The 15,089-nt window shown below is 52.6% G+C and overlaps 8 protein-coding genes and 1 non-coding gene across 9 annotated transcripts; 7 read left to right on the forward strand and 2 right to left on the reverse strand.

The window, feature by feature from the left end:
• Window positions 1-196: 196 nt before the first annotated feature.
• On the forward strand, window positions 197-1,319 carry J4E92_010643 (uncharacterized protein; the record flags this gene model as incomplete). The annotated part of the gene is made up of 3 exons (XM_051501980.1): window positions 197-283; window positions 489-677; window positions 723-1,319. The coding sequence occupies 3 exons, from the start codon at window positions 197-199 to the stop codon at window positions 1,317-1,319; spliced, it is 873 nt and encodes a 290-aa protein (XP_051347784.1).
• A 1,319-nt stretch (window positions 1,320-2,638) lies between these two features.
• J4E92_010644 (uncharacterized protein) lies at window positions 2,639-3,127 on the forward strand (the record flags this gene model as incomplete). Its single annotated transcript, XM_051501981.1, has 2 exons — window positions 2,639-2,702; window positions 2,790-3,127. 2 exons carry the CDS (start codon window positions 2,639-2,641, stop codon window positions 3,125-3,127), a joined length of 402 nt encoding a protein of 133 aa, XP_051347785.1.
• Window positions 3,128-4,727: 1,600 nt separating this feature from the next.
• On the forward strand, window positions 4,728-5,558 carry J4E92_010645 (uncharacterized protein; the record flags this gene model as incomplete). Its single annotated transcript, XM_051501982.1, has 2 exons — window positions 4,728-4,785; window positions 4,846-5,558. 2 exons carry the CDS (start codon window positions 4,728-4,730, stop codon window positions 5,556-5,558), a joined length of 771 nt encoding a protein of 256 aa, XP_051347786.1.
• Window positions 5,559-6,007: 449 nt separating this feature from the next.
• Window positions 6,008-6,101, forward strand: J4E92_010646. Its single transcript has one exon. It is a non-coding gene; the product is annotated as a tRNA-Leu (tRNA).
• A 550-nt stretch (window positions 6,102-6,651) lies between these two features.
• J4E92_010647 (uncharacterized protein) lies at window positions 6,652-7,641 on the reverse strand (the record flags this gene model as incomplete). Its single annotated transcript, XM_051501983.1, has 1 exon — window positions 6,652-7,641. One exon carries the CDS (start codon window positions 7,639-7,641, stop codon window positions 6,652-6,654), a length of 990 nt encoding a protein of 329 aa, XP_051347787.1.
• Window positions 7,642-8,101: 460 nt separating this feature from the next.
• J4E92_010648 (uncharacterized protein) lies at window positions 8,102-8,410 on the forward strand (the record flags this gene model as incomplete). The annotated part of the gene is made up of 2 exons (XM_051501984.1): window positions 8,102-8,191; window positions 8,240-8,410. The coding sequence occupies 2 exons, from the start codon at window positions 8,102-8,104 to the stop codon at window positions 8,408-8,410; spliced, it is 261 nt and encodes an 86-aa protein (XP_051347788.1).
• A 1,178-nt stretch (window positions 8,411-9,588) lies between these two features.
• J4E92_010649 (uncharacterized protein) lies at window positions 9,589-10,233 on the forward strand (the record flags this gene model as incomplete). The annotated part of the gene is made up of 1 exon (XM_051501985.1): window positions 9,589-10,233. One exon carries the CDS (start codon window positions 9,589-9,591, stop codon window positions 10,231-10,233), a length of 645 nt encoding a protein of 214 aa, XP_051347789.1.
• Window positions 10,234-10,787: 554 nt separating this feature from the next.
• J4E92_010650 (uncharacterized protein) lies at window positions 10,788-11,954 on the forward strand (the record flags this gene model as incomplete). Its single annotated transcript, XM_051501986.1, has 3 exons — window positions 10,788-10,977; window positions 11,030-11,272; window positions 11,326-11,954. 3 exons carry the CDS (start codon window positions 10,788-10,790, stop codon window positions 11,952-11,954), a joined length of 1,062 nt encoding a protein of 353 aa, XP_051347790.1.
• A 796-nt stretch (window positions 11,955-12,750) lies between these two features.
• Window positions 12,751-13,389, reverse strand: J4E92_010651 (uncharacterized protein; the record flags this gene model as incomplete). Its single annotated transcript, XM_051501987.1, has 1 exon — window positions 12,751-13,389. One exon carries the CDS (start codon window positions 13,387-13,389, stop codon window positions 12,751-12,753), a length of 639 nt encoding a protein of 212 aa, XP_051347791.1.
• Between the last annotated feature and the right edge of the window lie 1,700 nt (window positions 13,390-15,089).

Below are 15,089 nucleotides of genomic sequence, written 5' to 3' on the forward strand. Positions count from 1 at the left end.
CAGAATGTTCTAGCAGAACATTTGTAAACACTTTCGCGTTGTCGTATTCACTTATCGTGGATCATGAGAGCGTGGTGAATGGCTCCAGACTGGCAGTTGCGTCGGCGGCACAAACCGCCGGCCGTTCCGCTCGCACCTGCTGCTTATCACTGAAAGCTTGGCGTTTTCGCGACTTCTTTTCCAGCCCTCGCTAACCATGGAGAACAGTAAACCCGTTAATGGCCTCAGCATGACTTATGCAACCTCTGCGCCCGCAACCGCTGGTGGTCAGGCTGGCTCTCCGGTACGTACGATTGCGATGTTGGCGTCATGGCCCCAAGCCAGACTCCGATTTGTCTCTTATCCTCTTATCGATAGGTAGCCATTATCTACTTCTTCTGGCCTCGCGCTCGAGGCGACCTCGACGCATCGCATTCTTCGCGATGCCGTCCAGAGAAGAGCATGATGGATTTTGGCAATGCTGAAGTGCTCCTGCTGACAATCTGCAGCCGTCCTGCCAAAACTGCGCAACCTCCACCACCCCTCTTTGGCGCCGCGACGAATCTGGCGCTGTTCTCTGCAATGCCTGCGGTCTCTTCTTGAAGCTACACGGACGCCCGCGACCCATTAGTCTGAAGACAGATGTCATTAAGAGCCGGAACCGCGTCAAGACTGGTGGACCAGGTGGACGCAAGCGGGTATGCAAGCCAATCTACGACTCCTTCACAACTAACACATGACAGACAAGCGACCAAGGTGGTCTTCCTGCCGCGCATCCCGATGCTGATGGCCAGCTAGCCCTAGCCCAGCACCGCCGCGCATCTGGCAAGATCTCTTCTGGACTGTCCGACCGCTCGCAATCGCCCATCTCCCGCACCGGTACCCCGAACTTCAACCACCCCTCCAACATCGCACCATCACACTTGTTCGAGCAGGCCCTGCATGGCGGTGACTTCCACTCGCCCTCGCTACCAGGCTTCGGCATCCGTGCTCCGTCCCCCGCCAACTCTTCGATCAACGGCTCCCACCTCGAAGCCCCTCTCCCGTACGAGACTCTTGCCGCTCAGAACACTGCGCTCAAGACACGCGTCTCGGAGATGGAGCTCATCAACGACCTCTTCCGCAACCGTGTTAGCGAACTCGAACAGAGCGAGCAGTCAGCACGACAGACGGAATCAACCCTGAGGCAAGAGCTCGAAGAGACCAAGCAGCGAGAAGCGGACCTGAAGAGGCGGCTGGACGAGATCGAGGCCGAGAGCCCGCGACACAAGAAGATGAAGATGAGCGAATTCGTGGACGAGAGCCGCGCTGGCACGCCCATTAGCGCAATGGTCGAATAAGCACAACTGTTTCCTGACAAGGCGTTTCCTTTTATCAACTAATGACTGTTTCACGCATGCGGGGAGTGATCGAGTCGCACCTGCTGTGATCTCCCTGCGACGAGAGTTGGGCGTCGACGTCTGCTCTGCGCTCGGTCTTTACGACCATCTAATGTCCGATACCACTTCTTATCATGGCCCTTCGGGGCTGTGACTGTATTGTAATCTTTCTTTTTTGAGTCCGATACCAAGTGTTGATGCGAGGAGATGCGGTGGGCTGTTACGGCCGATATGGATGGGATGGGTAGATGGTTGGCATGGATGGGATGAGGTGGGAAGGGTCATGTTTACCAAAAGTCTTATATGGGAATAGCTTTCGTCGTTGAATTCGATGTGAGCACTACAGCTTGTTCTTTCGTGTCTTTCCGGGGAGAGATTGTGTGCAGTGACATCCGTGGTGAGTTCTAATAGTTTTGACCGAACGGCTAACACTGGATGCCAGAAGTCATATTGCTTGCCGTCTACATAGCATGATGTTCCATCATGTGAACATGTATACAAGACAAAGTATATTCTTATTCGTGTACACATCATAGCTGCGTTATCAGCGTGTCATGCAGAATGCATCATCGGGTTCCCACCCATCAGTTGTGTGGTGACACTTTGTGAAGCCTCGCAAACATCATACTTGAATATTTTGACTTTGGCTTTGCTATACCAACTTTTCTGGATTCTTGGAATTGATCCAAATAACTGTCGCTAGCAGGTGTTCCGCAGTCCTTACAGTGTTTACGCATCTTATCTTCACCCCACAGATGAGATACAGAGCCAATATAAACAAGGTGTCGTAGCCTATACACGATAGAAACCAATCTCCACTAAGACTATTGCGTGGTTGCACTAGGCTTCGCGTTTCAATTCAGATGAACATTGCGTTTTGATGTACATGAGTGTAACGATGTCGTGGTACCTGTTAAGATCGCTTGTGTCGGTTGAGGGGAATGTTTGCGGAGCGGTTGCAAAGCGATTGCAAACTCTGTAAAGACGGCGGGCTCTGAAGAATTCTCCGACATTTTCGCCTGACTTGGAAGGACTATGAGCAGCTAGAAGAAGTCATTAACACTCTCAAAGACTCCACGACGGTCGACGAGGTAGAGGTTGTCGGGAGTAAACGGGGAGCGCTAACCCGATGTGAGCTCCCGCACGGACTCTTGGCGGCTAATCAACCCTTCAGCGAGTTTTTGCATCCACCTCCTCCATCCTCCTCCCACCACTCCCCATCCATTGAAGGACCAATTCATCTCCAACTCATCTCCACTCCGACCGTCAATACCATCACCATGGTTGCCATCGCTCGCTCCTTCGGCGCCGCCCGCGTGGCCGCCCGTGGCTTCTCCAACGCTGGTATGTCTCGCGCCTGCCGCAGCAGCTTAAGCCATTGGGTTTGAGCTCTGCAAGCTCATCAAGCAGCCATTGACCATCATCTTGCAGCCCGCGCTCCCCAGCAGAACACCCTCGTCGCTGCCCGCAGCGCCTTCCGCAACAACGCCGCCCGCAACGTCATCCAGAAGCGTGGCATCGTCGCCGAGTCCACCGCTGCCGCCATGGTCGCTGCCGCCAAGATCCAGGGTGCCGGTCTCGCTACCATCGGTCTTGCCGGTGCCGGTGTCGGTATCGGAACGGTTTTCGGTGGTCTCATCCAGGGTGTTGCCCGCAACCCTTCCCTCAGGGGTCAGCTCTTCCAGTACGCCGTTCTCGGTTTCGCCTTCGCTGAGGCCACTGGTCTTTTCGCGCTCATGATGTCCTTCTTGCTCCTCTACGTCGCATAGATGTGTGCATTGCATGGACTGCCGGACATTTGGGGTCAACGGTATGGGGGTGCCGCAAGGTGGAAAACTTTTCTTGCGGATGGGTGTGTGCATAGGGACGACTACTACCTCTTTTCCTACTCTAGTGGCCGGTCAGATTGTGTAAAACATGTACTTTAGACGAGCAATCTGAAGAGCAAGCTACCACCACGGCTCGCTTTCCTTACCCAGGTATATGTGCGGAAGCTGTAGCTATGGTAATGACATGTGCGGATGACTGACGTTGAACTCAATGGACTCGAATGGACCCTCCAAACCAATGCCGACGCTTGTCAATACCCGTGCCACGTTCCGTGATGAGCTACTGCTGTTCGAGCTGTCCGATATTGAGACTTGGTCATGCCAAGCTTTCGCTCGAGCTCGCTCTCAGGCTTGTGGGTGTTCAAGGCTCCCACCCCACCCTGATATCGATGTTCGACTTGACGCTCGTTGACTACTGAATAGTTCATCTGACCTGCCGCAGGTTGCCAGTGCGACATTGGAATGGTTTACCCCAGAACCCCGCGATTTCGAGGCTGCCTCGGTACGACCCGCTACCGTGAGCGCAAGCTGGAGAGCGAACAGGCAGAGAAGCGCTGACTCTGGAACTCACTCAAGGCCTGTTGCGTCTGTCCCTGGATATCTAGGAGTGCATATCGTGCGAGTGAGATGGTAACCGTATTCCCATTGTTGTTGTTCGACAACCCGCGGCACAATGGAAACCACGGACACCAGGTACGGGCTTAGCAACATTACTTCGAAGTACCAAGCTGACTGTCAATTGATAGAGAGCAGTACGCAGTCAATACTGCTTGTACCTCTGCGAATTGAAAGCGATCCAAGCATCCGCGAAGTCCGCAAATCACCACGACCCTCCTCCGATCGAAACACGCGCGTAATACACTATCACGTATGTGAAGGAATGATGGAGACTATGAGACTTTTAAGGGCCGCGTCTATAACGATCATCTAGGCAAGACGATGCTGTGGCTAACCGGGAGCAGATCAGCACGCAGCGTCGCATGGCAAAGTCCGCGCGGCGCACGTCTCCAGAGCCTCCGCGTTTGGTCCCAGATCGACGTGATACCTGCTACGGTCACAGAAGGAGCAAGAGCTGCTGCGCAAGTCGTATAGAGATACCGAGGCTGCGTTGTTTCAGATCTGCGTCTGGGTAGATGGTGAGGCTGTTTCCGAAACACGATACGTGAACGCTCCAACCCTCCTCCAAGCACCGAACATCGGAAACCAAACAACCACACTCTTCCTTGCCGACTGCGGAACATGCAATGCATTCGAACACTGCAATGGTGCATCTTCTTACTCGGCTCGTACCAAGACCGTGAAACTAGGTAAGGTGGGTTTCGTGATAAGCTTCCACATCTGACGCGGCGAAGCTTAGATGTTTGGCTGTGCGGGTATCACCTCTCCGGACTGTGGTATTTAGAGCTCGATGTCTTCTTGAGTTGATTTGAGCAAATAACATCTCATCAGTACTATCATCTTGTAATATCTGTGCCGGTCACTTCTATTCAGTTTCAATCTACTCTCACTACCAACACTTCCGAAACTCCAATCAGCAAACATGCGTTACACTGCCTTTGTCGCCGTTGCTGCTTTCTCCAGCGCCGTCTTCGCTACCGGTAGGTTTTGATAAGCATGAAGAAGTATGCTTCTTCGGACGTCCATCTAACACCTCTCAGCCAGTCCCCAAGATGACGTTGCCTCCATCCTCGAGGCTCTCCGCACGAACAACCCCGAAGATGCCGACGCCGCCGCCTCAGCCATGAAGGTCAAGCTCCGCCGTCAGGACGACGTGAGCTCCATTCTCGCCGCGCTCGAGGCCAACAACCCCGACGATGCCGCCGCAGCCAAGCAGGCCATGTCGTCTACATCCACCACCAAGCGTCAGGACGATGTATCCCACTGCCTCGACAACCTCGCGCAGGTCGACCCCGCAGCTGCTGCCGCTGCCCGCCGCGACATTAAGAGCCGCAGCATCGACGTCCGCGATATGGAGAAGCGTCAAGACGACGTTGCATCCATCCTTGCTGCCCTCGCGCAGAACAACCCCGATGACGCCGCCGCCGCCGCTCCCGCTATGAGCTCTACCCCCAAGTCTGTTACCAAGCGCCAGGACGTGTCCCACTGCCTCGATGATCTCGCAGCAGTCGACCCCCAGGCCGCTGCGGCTGCTCGTCGCGACATCGAGACCCGCGACGTCGAGAAGCGCCAGGACGATGCAGCACACTGCCTTGACGCGCTCGCCGAGGTCGACCCGGAGGCTGCTGCTGCTGCCCGTCGCGATATCGAGAAGCGTCAGGATGATGTTGCGTCTATTCTCTCCGCGCTGGCTCAGAATAACCCTGATGATGCTCAGGCGGCGCAGACTCTTGGTAAGCGATGGGTTGCGTAGACGGGGATATAAGGGATGAAGATGTAGTGTATTGAGCTTTTAGGTTCTTGTAGGCTGGATCGGGATGTAATGGCTGGGTGTATATAGTTTTGGACTGGTTTTATGGATTTGTACATTATAGGGATAACTAGGGCACGGTTCTAACTAATGCACTCGTTTGGCCTGATGCATCTGTTCGTATGTTTCGAGAACGTTGGTGAAGATGAAATAACTCCCTAGTCTTATCTGACTCAGTGTTCTTATATTGGTACTGCACTCGCATCAATACCCCTCCAACGCTGCAAAGTCAATGTTGTACCAAAGTTGAACTGCCCCTCCACTACCCCGCACCACGACAAAGATACCAAACATCACCAAACCCTTCTCTTCATGCCTACGGCACGGCTGCTACGCTTTGTCAATGGCAATATGAGCATTGTATCTCGAAAATTTGTCCAGTTTCTCCATCAGACACGATGGCCGAGTGGTCTAAGGCGGTAGATTTAAGCCCTGCTTGGATCTCTACTACAGAAATGTGCGTGGGTTCGAACCCCACTCGTGTCAAGCTGCTTGTTTTGCTCTTTTTGCCTTCTTTTTGCGTTCGAAAATGGGGTGAAGTATCTTTTTGTCGGTGTTGGGGCGAAATGTTAGCCATGAGCGCCCGGAGCGGTGGCGGGGTATACTCGCAAACCCCGCTCGTGTTGAAATCAACGCTTTGCTTTTTTGCATTCCTTTGCGCATCGCAAATCCTCTGATCGAACTACCTCTTTTGGTGGAAAGCGACTAGAGAATTAACATGCGACTTTGGCGATTGACAGACAAAGCTCTCGAAGAGAATGTAATGTCAAAATACATGTATAGTTGTTGTATGCTTCATGAAGAATAGTAGTACTATATGTCATTTAGGAAGGGATGTAGGCCAAAGACAGTTCATACATGCCTAGGTGGTGTAGAACAAGGTACGCATGCCGACACGTAGTTAAGATCTTAGAGTAGAGATAGTACCCGATGTTGTATTAAAGCTATCTAACATCGTCGTTTGAAATATCTCAAGTCTTCAAGGAAGAAGAACATTGTTGGATAGATGCTCCTGACAAACACATCCCAATTCGTTCTAGTCCTGCTCCGTATCTTCATCCCGCTCTTGGATCTCTTCTTTCTTCTTCCGTCGCCTACAGCCTTCCTCCTCAATCAATTCCATCAGCCTCCGTGGTAGGCCTGCATGCGGGCTCCCATCTCCTAATATTTCCGCACTAGTCTGTAGAAACCTATGCCTAAAGAGCCACCATAACGCTCCGTCAGCACTCTCAGTGCCGTCGGGTCGTGGGTAGAAAGGGTCGTTTCTCATGAATGCTGCGCACGCCTGCTTTAGCCCAGCTTCGTCCATGGACATGTGCCTCACACAGTCAAAGTCGAGAATCCACATAACGTGCTTGCCGAGATAGTGTGACGGGAATGATGACGATGATGAGGCTCGCGGAGGCGCGAGTACGAACTCGACGTCATTAGCATCGACTTTGGCGCCCCAGTGCATCATGGCAAGTGCATCTGCCATAGTCTGCGCGTAGGCGACGTAATCAAGGCCGAGGTCTTCCATCTGGTTGATGTGTAATGGGACATTTCGGAGGCTGAAGCGCTGGAAGCGCGATGTGTTTGCTTCGCGTCCCCGTCGTCGCCCTAGGTAGGGACGGATAAGACAGCAGTCGTCATCTTCATTCCCTTTCACAAAGGCTGAGAGTGACGTGTCTGAGCAAAATAGGTCCACAATCTTGTCGCTGATAGATCGAGGTATCTTGGGGATGCGTTCTGATATGAGCGCTCTACACTCTGTGAAGCCGGCAGGGAAGCGGTGGAGGTTTTCGATCCACCACATATTGTTCGAGTATATCAACGACTGACACTGTGGTATGGCCAGAGGCATTGAAGGACGATGTTGGTTTGCGCTCCGAATGATCTGCAGATGCATGTTGTAGTCGTTGGTGACAGATCGGCCGGGTCCTCCATCTTCGCGTTTGATGGCATGATTCGTGCCATCTTCAGCGGCCCAGACGCTGCCGCAAAAGCCCTTGCCAATGCAGCGGTAGGGATTGTTGGTGTTCGGCATGATGAAGTCGTTATACCAGGATTAGGGCCGGTATAGAACTAAATGAATATGTAAGAGTAGTTATATGATAAAGTTCAGTGTTGGAATGTGGTAAGACACGAAATCGTAAAGAATAAGATGCAAGTTTGACTCAGACTAGTACCATGGTTGGGAAATCGCATCCACACATAACTTTGCGTTGTAATACCTACAGCGACAACTCTTCCGCCAGTTGCACAGCCTGAAAAAACGTATTTCAGGCATATCGTACATCTACCACAAGGCTGTGGAGATGCGCCTCAGAGTGTGGCCGTGCCGTTGGCGTTGTTGCCTAACAGGATAACCGTGCCGTAGGTGGCCTAAGCTTGGTATGCAAGCAGCATATATTAACAACAAAGACACCGCAATTTCGTTCAAAGTCTACATTGACTTCAAGGGAGTCCATCAACCATTCCCGCACTGCATATTCCCGACTGAAACCATGGGTCAAGAACAGTCTCAGCCGTCAGCATCGCAGCGACCTCCAGAGCCGCAGCTTAGCGAGGAAGAGCGCGCGAAACTCCAAGCTGAGGTATGGTCTTAGTGTTCGACCATACTTGCAACGCTGACAAGCCCAAAGATGCGCGCAAACCAGCAAGCGGCCCTGGATAAGCGTCTTAACCAGCCAAGGAAGTCGTCGCCCGCAGGCGCTCAAGCGACGAGGAAGCCAACTGCCCTGGAGGAAGCAAGCAGGGAGAACATCGGATGGCGCAACGCCGACGCGCAGGCGGAGTTCAGGAACTGGAACTGATGTGGGTGGACACGATGCTTGTGTCTTGTAGCTGAGCCGGCGCGAAATGTTTTAATCTGGATTTGAAGGCGTTCAGACTTCCACGAACAGGGATGGGGTTTGTCTCTCGGAGTCCGGCGTAGTGGAGTATACAACCGATATTTGACAACGTCATTTTCTTCTCATTTTGAATTCTCTCGCGTCTTGATTCGGCGGTGCAAGTCACAAAGCAGGTGTTTGGTGCTGTGCCTCAGCAAGCTGAAATGCAAGCAAGGGGCCAAACGGACATCCGCGGGGAAATGCCCACGCCAGTCGCTCGCTAGCGGCTTACATAACCGAAGATCTTCCGCCGCCCAGCCCAAATCACCTGCATCGTGCATCTCAATTGCACTCATATACCCATCTCGCTGTCGCCACTATGCCGGAACAGCGCGTCGCAAAGCGCAAGACTCACACAAAGTCGCGAAAAGGATGCTTCCAATGCAAGCAGAGACATACTAAAGTAGGTGTTCACCTTCGATGCAGCTTCCGTCTTCACCAGCCAATCACCGTGTGCTGTGCGATTTTCTGTATCTACCCGGCGCATAGAGCTCAAGTGCTATGAGCATCCGAAGCTATGGCTCTTCTGCAGTGATCCGTGTCGTCGCTTACCATGTCGTACAGTGCAATGAAGCGCGCCCGCGCTGTGGGAACTGTGTCCGCCTGGATATCCATTGCCATTTCCCAGCAATACCGGATAGCTACTCGACCTCCCCGCAACACAGTCCAGGCGTGTCCTCACCCTTTGTGGATACAAATCATGCTGAAAGTCCCGAAGCAAGTCCCGCCAGTTCCGAGCTACCACTCGCAGACCTCCGTCTGCTGCATCATTGGACAAAGGCGTGCGCCAAATCCTTGCATCCAAATCCCGCAACTAGAAGTGTCGTCTGGCAGGTAAGACTGGTCTACTCCGATAGACTATGTGGAATTGTTGAACTAACCGTGTCGCTCTGCAGAACGAGTTCATTGAATTAGGCTTCGACTATCCTTTCCTTCTTCGTGGTTTTCTCGCCCTTTCGGCAGTCCATCAAGCATCCTTGCTTCCACCCAATGAGCGGCAGAGTCTTTTGCTCCAGGCAGATTCCCACATCAGTCGAGCCTTGGACACTTACCGAAAGAATCTGGAGACGCCGAACGTTGAGCTGGCAATTCCGATGTTCATGCTGTCTTCGATAATCTTGACTTACAACTTCGGTTCGGCGCAGCTTGAACGCCCCGAAGATCCCATTCGCGCTCTCCACCACTGCTTCATGTTATTGCAAGGCATCAAGGTTGTGGTGATACCTCACTGGGACCAAATCAAAGACAGCTCGGTGTTTGCTCATATGACAGATATGGCGTCTCCGGAAGCGCTAGATGCGTTGGACACGCTCGCAAGGGAGGAGAACCCTCAAGAGATTCTTCGACTGAAGGAACTCACGGAACTCCTACTGGATAGCCAAGACAAGGAGGCCTGCGCTACAGCTATCGACGCACTCAACGCGACCTGGCTCCGGTTCCGGCACATATCACCCGATCGCGACGAGTACTCCCTTCTCTTTCTTTGGCCTGCGAGGTTGGAGACCCATTTCTTCGATCTCCTTGCAGCTCACAACCCTGTGACATGCATCATCACGACCCATTTTGCAGCAATGCTGGCCCAATGTCGCCCGGTATGGTGGGTGGTAAAGTGGCCCCAATGGCTTCTTGCTGCCTGCGAACAATTGCTAGCAGCGACACCAGATCTCCTAAAATGGCTCGACTGGCCGCAACAGATCATTCATGCTCAAGCCGGGAGCGCGACGACCACTCCGACAGCCTCGTGAGGATCTGAGTTACACCGAGTTGTATCCATTTTGGCGTCGCAGCCAGTAACTCATTGTATCCTATCGCGGGGAGTGAGTCTTACCGGGTGTGCTTGTCCTTTGGCAAACCAGCTCTTGGCCTAAAGTCGTGGGTTGTTTTGGCGAAGTCTTATCGCAATGATCACTAATATGGGACCAAATAAATGGCGAAGCTTGCGAAGCTCGCGAGAGGCTGTGCAATTCGCACAATCTCAACGAGGCACTGCAGTTGTTGATACGCCGTATTGGACGGGGTGCCGCACGATTTAACCCCCAAATCGACCCACTAGTGCGGCAGAAGCCATACGGCCGATACGGGGCCCGCAAAAAAACGTCTCGGCTCGGCAAGCGCTCTTGGCAGCGTATTTCGCATCACGTATTCCGTACAGCCAGGACGCGAACGCATCCTTAGCTTGACGGCTTGTCCGAGGAGCGATACGCAATTGTTGTTAAAACGTTCGAGAAGCCCACTTTGAGAATGGTCACACCTGCATTCGAGGACGCATTACCTGCGTTCGTCTCCAACTCAAATAAACATGTCCGACACCGAACCATACCGCCCAGCGCTTGACGACCCAACCGCCTACGTTCTATACCGATACATCCCAAACCGGATAGCGGCAATCATCTTCGTCGTCGCATTCGGCCTTACCACCTTCTTGCACATCTTCCAATTCATCAGAAGAAAGACGTGGTACTTCGCACCACTAGTGATTGGAGGTCTATGTAAGATTGCATAGCCATCCTTCTTCGCGATGGTGTTGCTGACATGATGCAGTCGAGGTTATAGGTTACATCGGACGCTACCTCTCACACGACGATGTCTGGGCACTCGGTCCCTTCATTATGCAGTCGCTGCTCATCTTACTTGCCCCGGCACTATTCGCAGCCTCCATCTACATCATACTGGGTCGGATAATCCTCTTAGTCGACGGAGAGCGCTACTCGCTAATTAGCCACAAGTGGCTTACGAAGACGTTCGTAGCAGGAGATGTGTTCAGCTTCATGTTGCAAGCCGCAGGTACGTTACCACTTTAGCGCAGCTTCCAGAACTATGGCTAAATATTAGTATAGGTGGTGGCATCCAAGCAATGGGCACGCTAGACGCCCTGCATACCGGTGAAAAGATCATCATCGGTGGTCTATTCGTCCAACTGCTCTTTTTTGGCTTTTTTATCGTCGTCTCCGCGGTCTTCCACTACCGTGTCTCCAGAGACCTTCCCCTAAAGAGGCGCTACAGCCCCTTCTCGTGCTTCAAGTCTCGACAATCCCATGAGATCGTACAAACCTGGACCACCGTATCCCGAGCGAGTCTCGACGAACTACCCTGGAAGCGCCACCTCTTCAACTTATACTTCGCAAGCGCGCTCATCATGGTCCGAAGCATCTTCCGTGTAGTGGAATACCTCGGAGGAAACGCGGGATATTTGCTCAGTCACGAAGTGTACCTGTACATCTTCGATGCTCTGCTGATGTTCTTTGTTATGGTTGCTTTCAACTGGACCCATCCAAGCCAGGTCACGGACGCACACCAGAAGAGACTGCGAAGCGGTTCGCCTATGGAGCTTCAACATTCTCGCGATATGTCAACGGGCGCGGACGAAGAGCACATGATGGGACATCGGGAGGCTAAGAACGGTGTAAGAACTGGTGGCAGGACTGGATCGAGACGTTCAAGTAGCAGGCATGCTTCTGGGCGTTGAGACAGCAGGGGTGGATGTATTGATTATGATAACAAGAGGAGGACTTTATCTGATTTAGCGACTAGAGCATAGGAACTGATGACGTTCCCGCAAGAAGTAAGCGACAAGCTGTGCGCCAGTACGTCCCCTATAGCCAGGGACGCGGAATACCGAGATTTTCTGAAAAGGAAGCTTGAGCGAGATGCATCGGTAGCAAGTGTCATATCCATGGCAATGACGTCATTTCATTTTGAGAGCAAGAACTTCCGACTTCACTAGGAAGTCACATCTGATTAGATAGCATCAGTTCGTAGGAACAAGTCACCTCGGAGGCATGAAAGTAACATCCGTAATTTCATCTACATGCTTAATGCAATGCAGCCGACGATTGGTTCCACCCCTTCATATTGGTATTAATTTCCTCATCGCACTCCAGAGAAAGGGTATGTTTCCGCTATGACTGCAATTGTACCCTGACTTAACTCTGGAATGGGGCCTATAGAAAGCCACGACTCCAGTCCCTTATCTTTTTTTCCCCAACACATCCCAGCCCCCCTATTCGGGACGGTGAAGGTCGACCACCGAACTTTGTGATTACTGATAGCCCACTGGAAAGCGAAATTTCTACCCTCGCAATTACAATACAGGATCCAGAAAAGTTCCGAGAACCTGAAATGCGATTCGTGGTGATGCATTTTTGGAGGAGCATGGTGGAGCGCCGAGATATGTCCGCCTTCGCGCCGATAGAAGACCAACTTCACGAGGAGCGAGAAAAAGGTTCTGTCGCTGAACGGAAAACTTTTGCGCGACTCTGTGTTCACAACTGTGGTTGTGGATGGCCCATTTGCGAAGCCAAACGGTCAGCCAACCTCTGCAGATAAATTGCTATCCGCGGGTCCCGACAGTTGGCATGTCGACCGGCGTACTCCTTCAGCTCTCGCAGTTCAGTCTGTAGCATGTGTACTTCCGCCTTCAGTATGCGGTTACTGCGCTCCGAGTCCCGCGCTCTCTCAACTAGCGCTTCCTGCTCCATTTTCTGTTTGCTTCGACACTTGCTGGCGGCTTTGCGGTTCTTTTCGAGATATATAGCCCGCGCTGAGCCTGGTTCGGCGTACTCGGATCGACGCCTCTTCTTGGACGGTGTTTCTGTTGTTGTTGTTGGGGATGTCTCTTCATCCTTAGGGTACAAACTGTCGTGTCGTCCTTTGGCGTCGTCGTCGTCGTTGTCGCCTTCGTAGAATTGGGACGCATCGGCGGGATCGAATTGAGTTTGCGACGGGGAAATAGTCGGAGTAGAGATCGAGTTTGCTGACTGATTGGAAGGAGTAAATGCTGAGCCGCCCTGGGCGCCGTAAAAGGTGTTCGCAGTCGATGCTGCGTTTAAGTTAACGTTTGCGCCCAAAACAAACGCCTGCGAGTTCGTGGATTGAGACATGGGCGGCGGAAAATTGCCCATATACTGGTATCCTGCGTATTGTGGGAATAATGGACTTGTGGGCGATGTGTGCGTAAAAGATCCATAACTACCGGGCGCTGGTGTTTCTTCTGGCTGCCCTTGATTCGGACGGTACACTGGGTACCCTGGCTGCCCTGGTATCATTGGAGAGTTGTCGTCCGACATGTAAGAATGATGTTGGTTAGAAGGTATGAGAACTAAGCTCATTGTTAACGGTAATTGCCTGTGAGGATATGTGGTTTGAGGTAACTCGCTACCACGCTTTGCCAGATTTCGTGCCGATTGTGTGTGCAATGGACCCTTTTGGAAACGACACAATGAATTGGTGAATAACGGAGATATCTGAATAGACTAGAAGTGGTGAAGCTGGACGTGTTGAGAGTGTGATGATGCAGGTGGTCTGTTTGTCATGGGAAGTGAAGAATTAAACGTCGATCCATGGTAGGCGCCATTCGCAACCGTGGAAAGCAGGACCATGGCCAACTTATCTTCAAGCGAGAGAATCCTGGCCGGCGCGCTGAATCGAACGCGTGGTACGGGTACGCAATGGCACAGAGTGCTGTAGTTTGTCGAAGAGGCTATGACGGCGCGGGAAACATGCCCGGGGAGGATCCACGCGACATGATTGAGTGAGATGCTGGCCGGCGGCGTATACCGCGACCAACTATGAGGCAAGCACTTCGCATGCCGCTGCAGGAAGAGGCGCATTGCCGCAAGCTGCGCAGCAGCTGTCAACGCGCTCTGATAGCTTACCAATGCTGGTCTGTCGGATGAGGGCAGTCGCGACGAGGTGAGGCTGAGGGAACGGCACGCTGGTGGTGCGGCGGCGGGGGGAAGCCGAGCCATCGGCATGATCTCGGTGAACCTGTTCACGGGCGCTCATTCTTAACCAGCGGTAGTGGTGTCCATGGATCCCTCGATCAGGTACGGGTGGGCCTTCTGCGCTAGTGGTCTCGGAGCCCTGGAGGACCTTCGACGTTGCACGACGTGCCGTCCCTAACGCCAGTCGCTAACCTTGGAATCACGCTACCGCTGGCCTTCGTCACCCGCAACCCTCTGTCTGGTATTTTGCCTCAGACTCGGCTCCAAAAATAGTGGGTGGCAGGTGCTCTGAGACTCCATTTCGTCTATATCTAAAAATCGTGAACCCACTCGTCCAATCGTTCTTCCGTCCCCGGATCTGCTCAATCGCAAGCTCGCTTCTTTTGCACCTCAAGGCGCCTACCACTCACTATGAGCATTGGCGCCGACTCAGACCCAGGTAAAGATGCCGACTTGAACAGACAGCTTTTCCGTGGAATTGGATACGTGCCATATCGGCACTTTAGCTCTCGGCGATGCTCTGATCTAAGCGTATTGAGTTGTACTCTTCGTCGCCATGTTCGACGTCATTCTCAAGGGTGGACCGATCGACGATCTGTTCCGATATCCGATGACACTTCTCATAGGCTGTTGGGGGCTGATTGCAAGCATCATGCCAGTATAAGAGAAGATCGCGTCGCATATGCAGAATGTCAACTCGCATTCCTGCAGTCTGTCTCCGCCGCCTCCGATACCATGTCAGCCCTAAAGCCAAGAAATGGGCAAGGCTGGTGAGTAATCCACTCTTCCGGGACGTCTCGATAGCTAGGAACACCAGTGATGAGTTCCTGGTCTATCCGATATACGCAACTATGCTGTCCTTGAAGGAGCGGTTTCTC

The sequence above is a fragment of the Alternaria infectoria genome (assembly GCF_024043175.1).
Source record: "Alternaria infectoria strain BMP 0036 chromosome Unknown scaffold_40, whole genome shotgun sequence".
Lineage (NCBI taxonomy): Eukaryota > Fungi > Ascomycota > Dothideomycetes > Pleosporales > Pleosporaceae > Alternaria > Alternaria infectoria.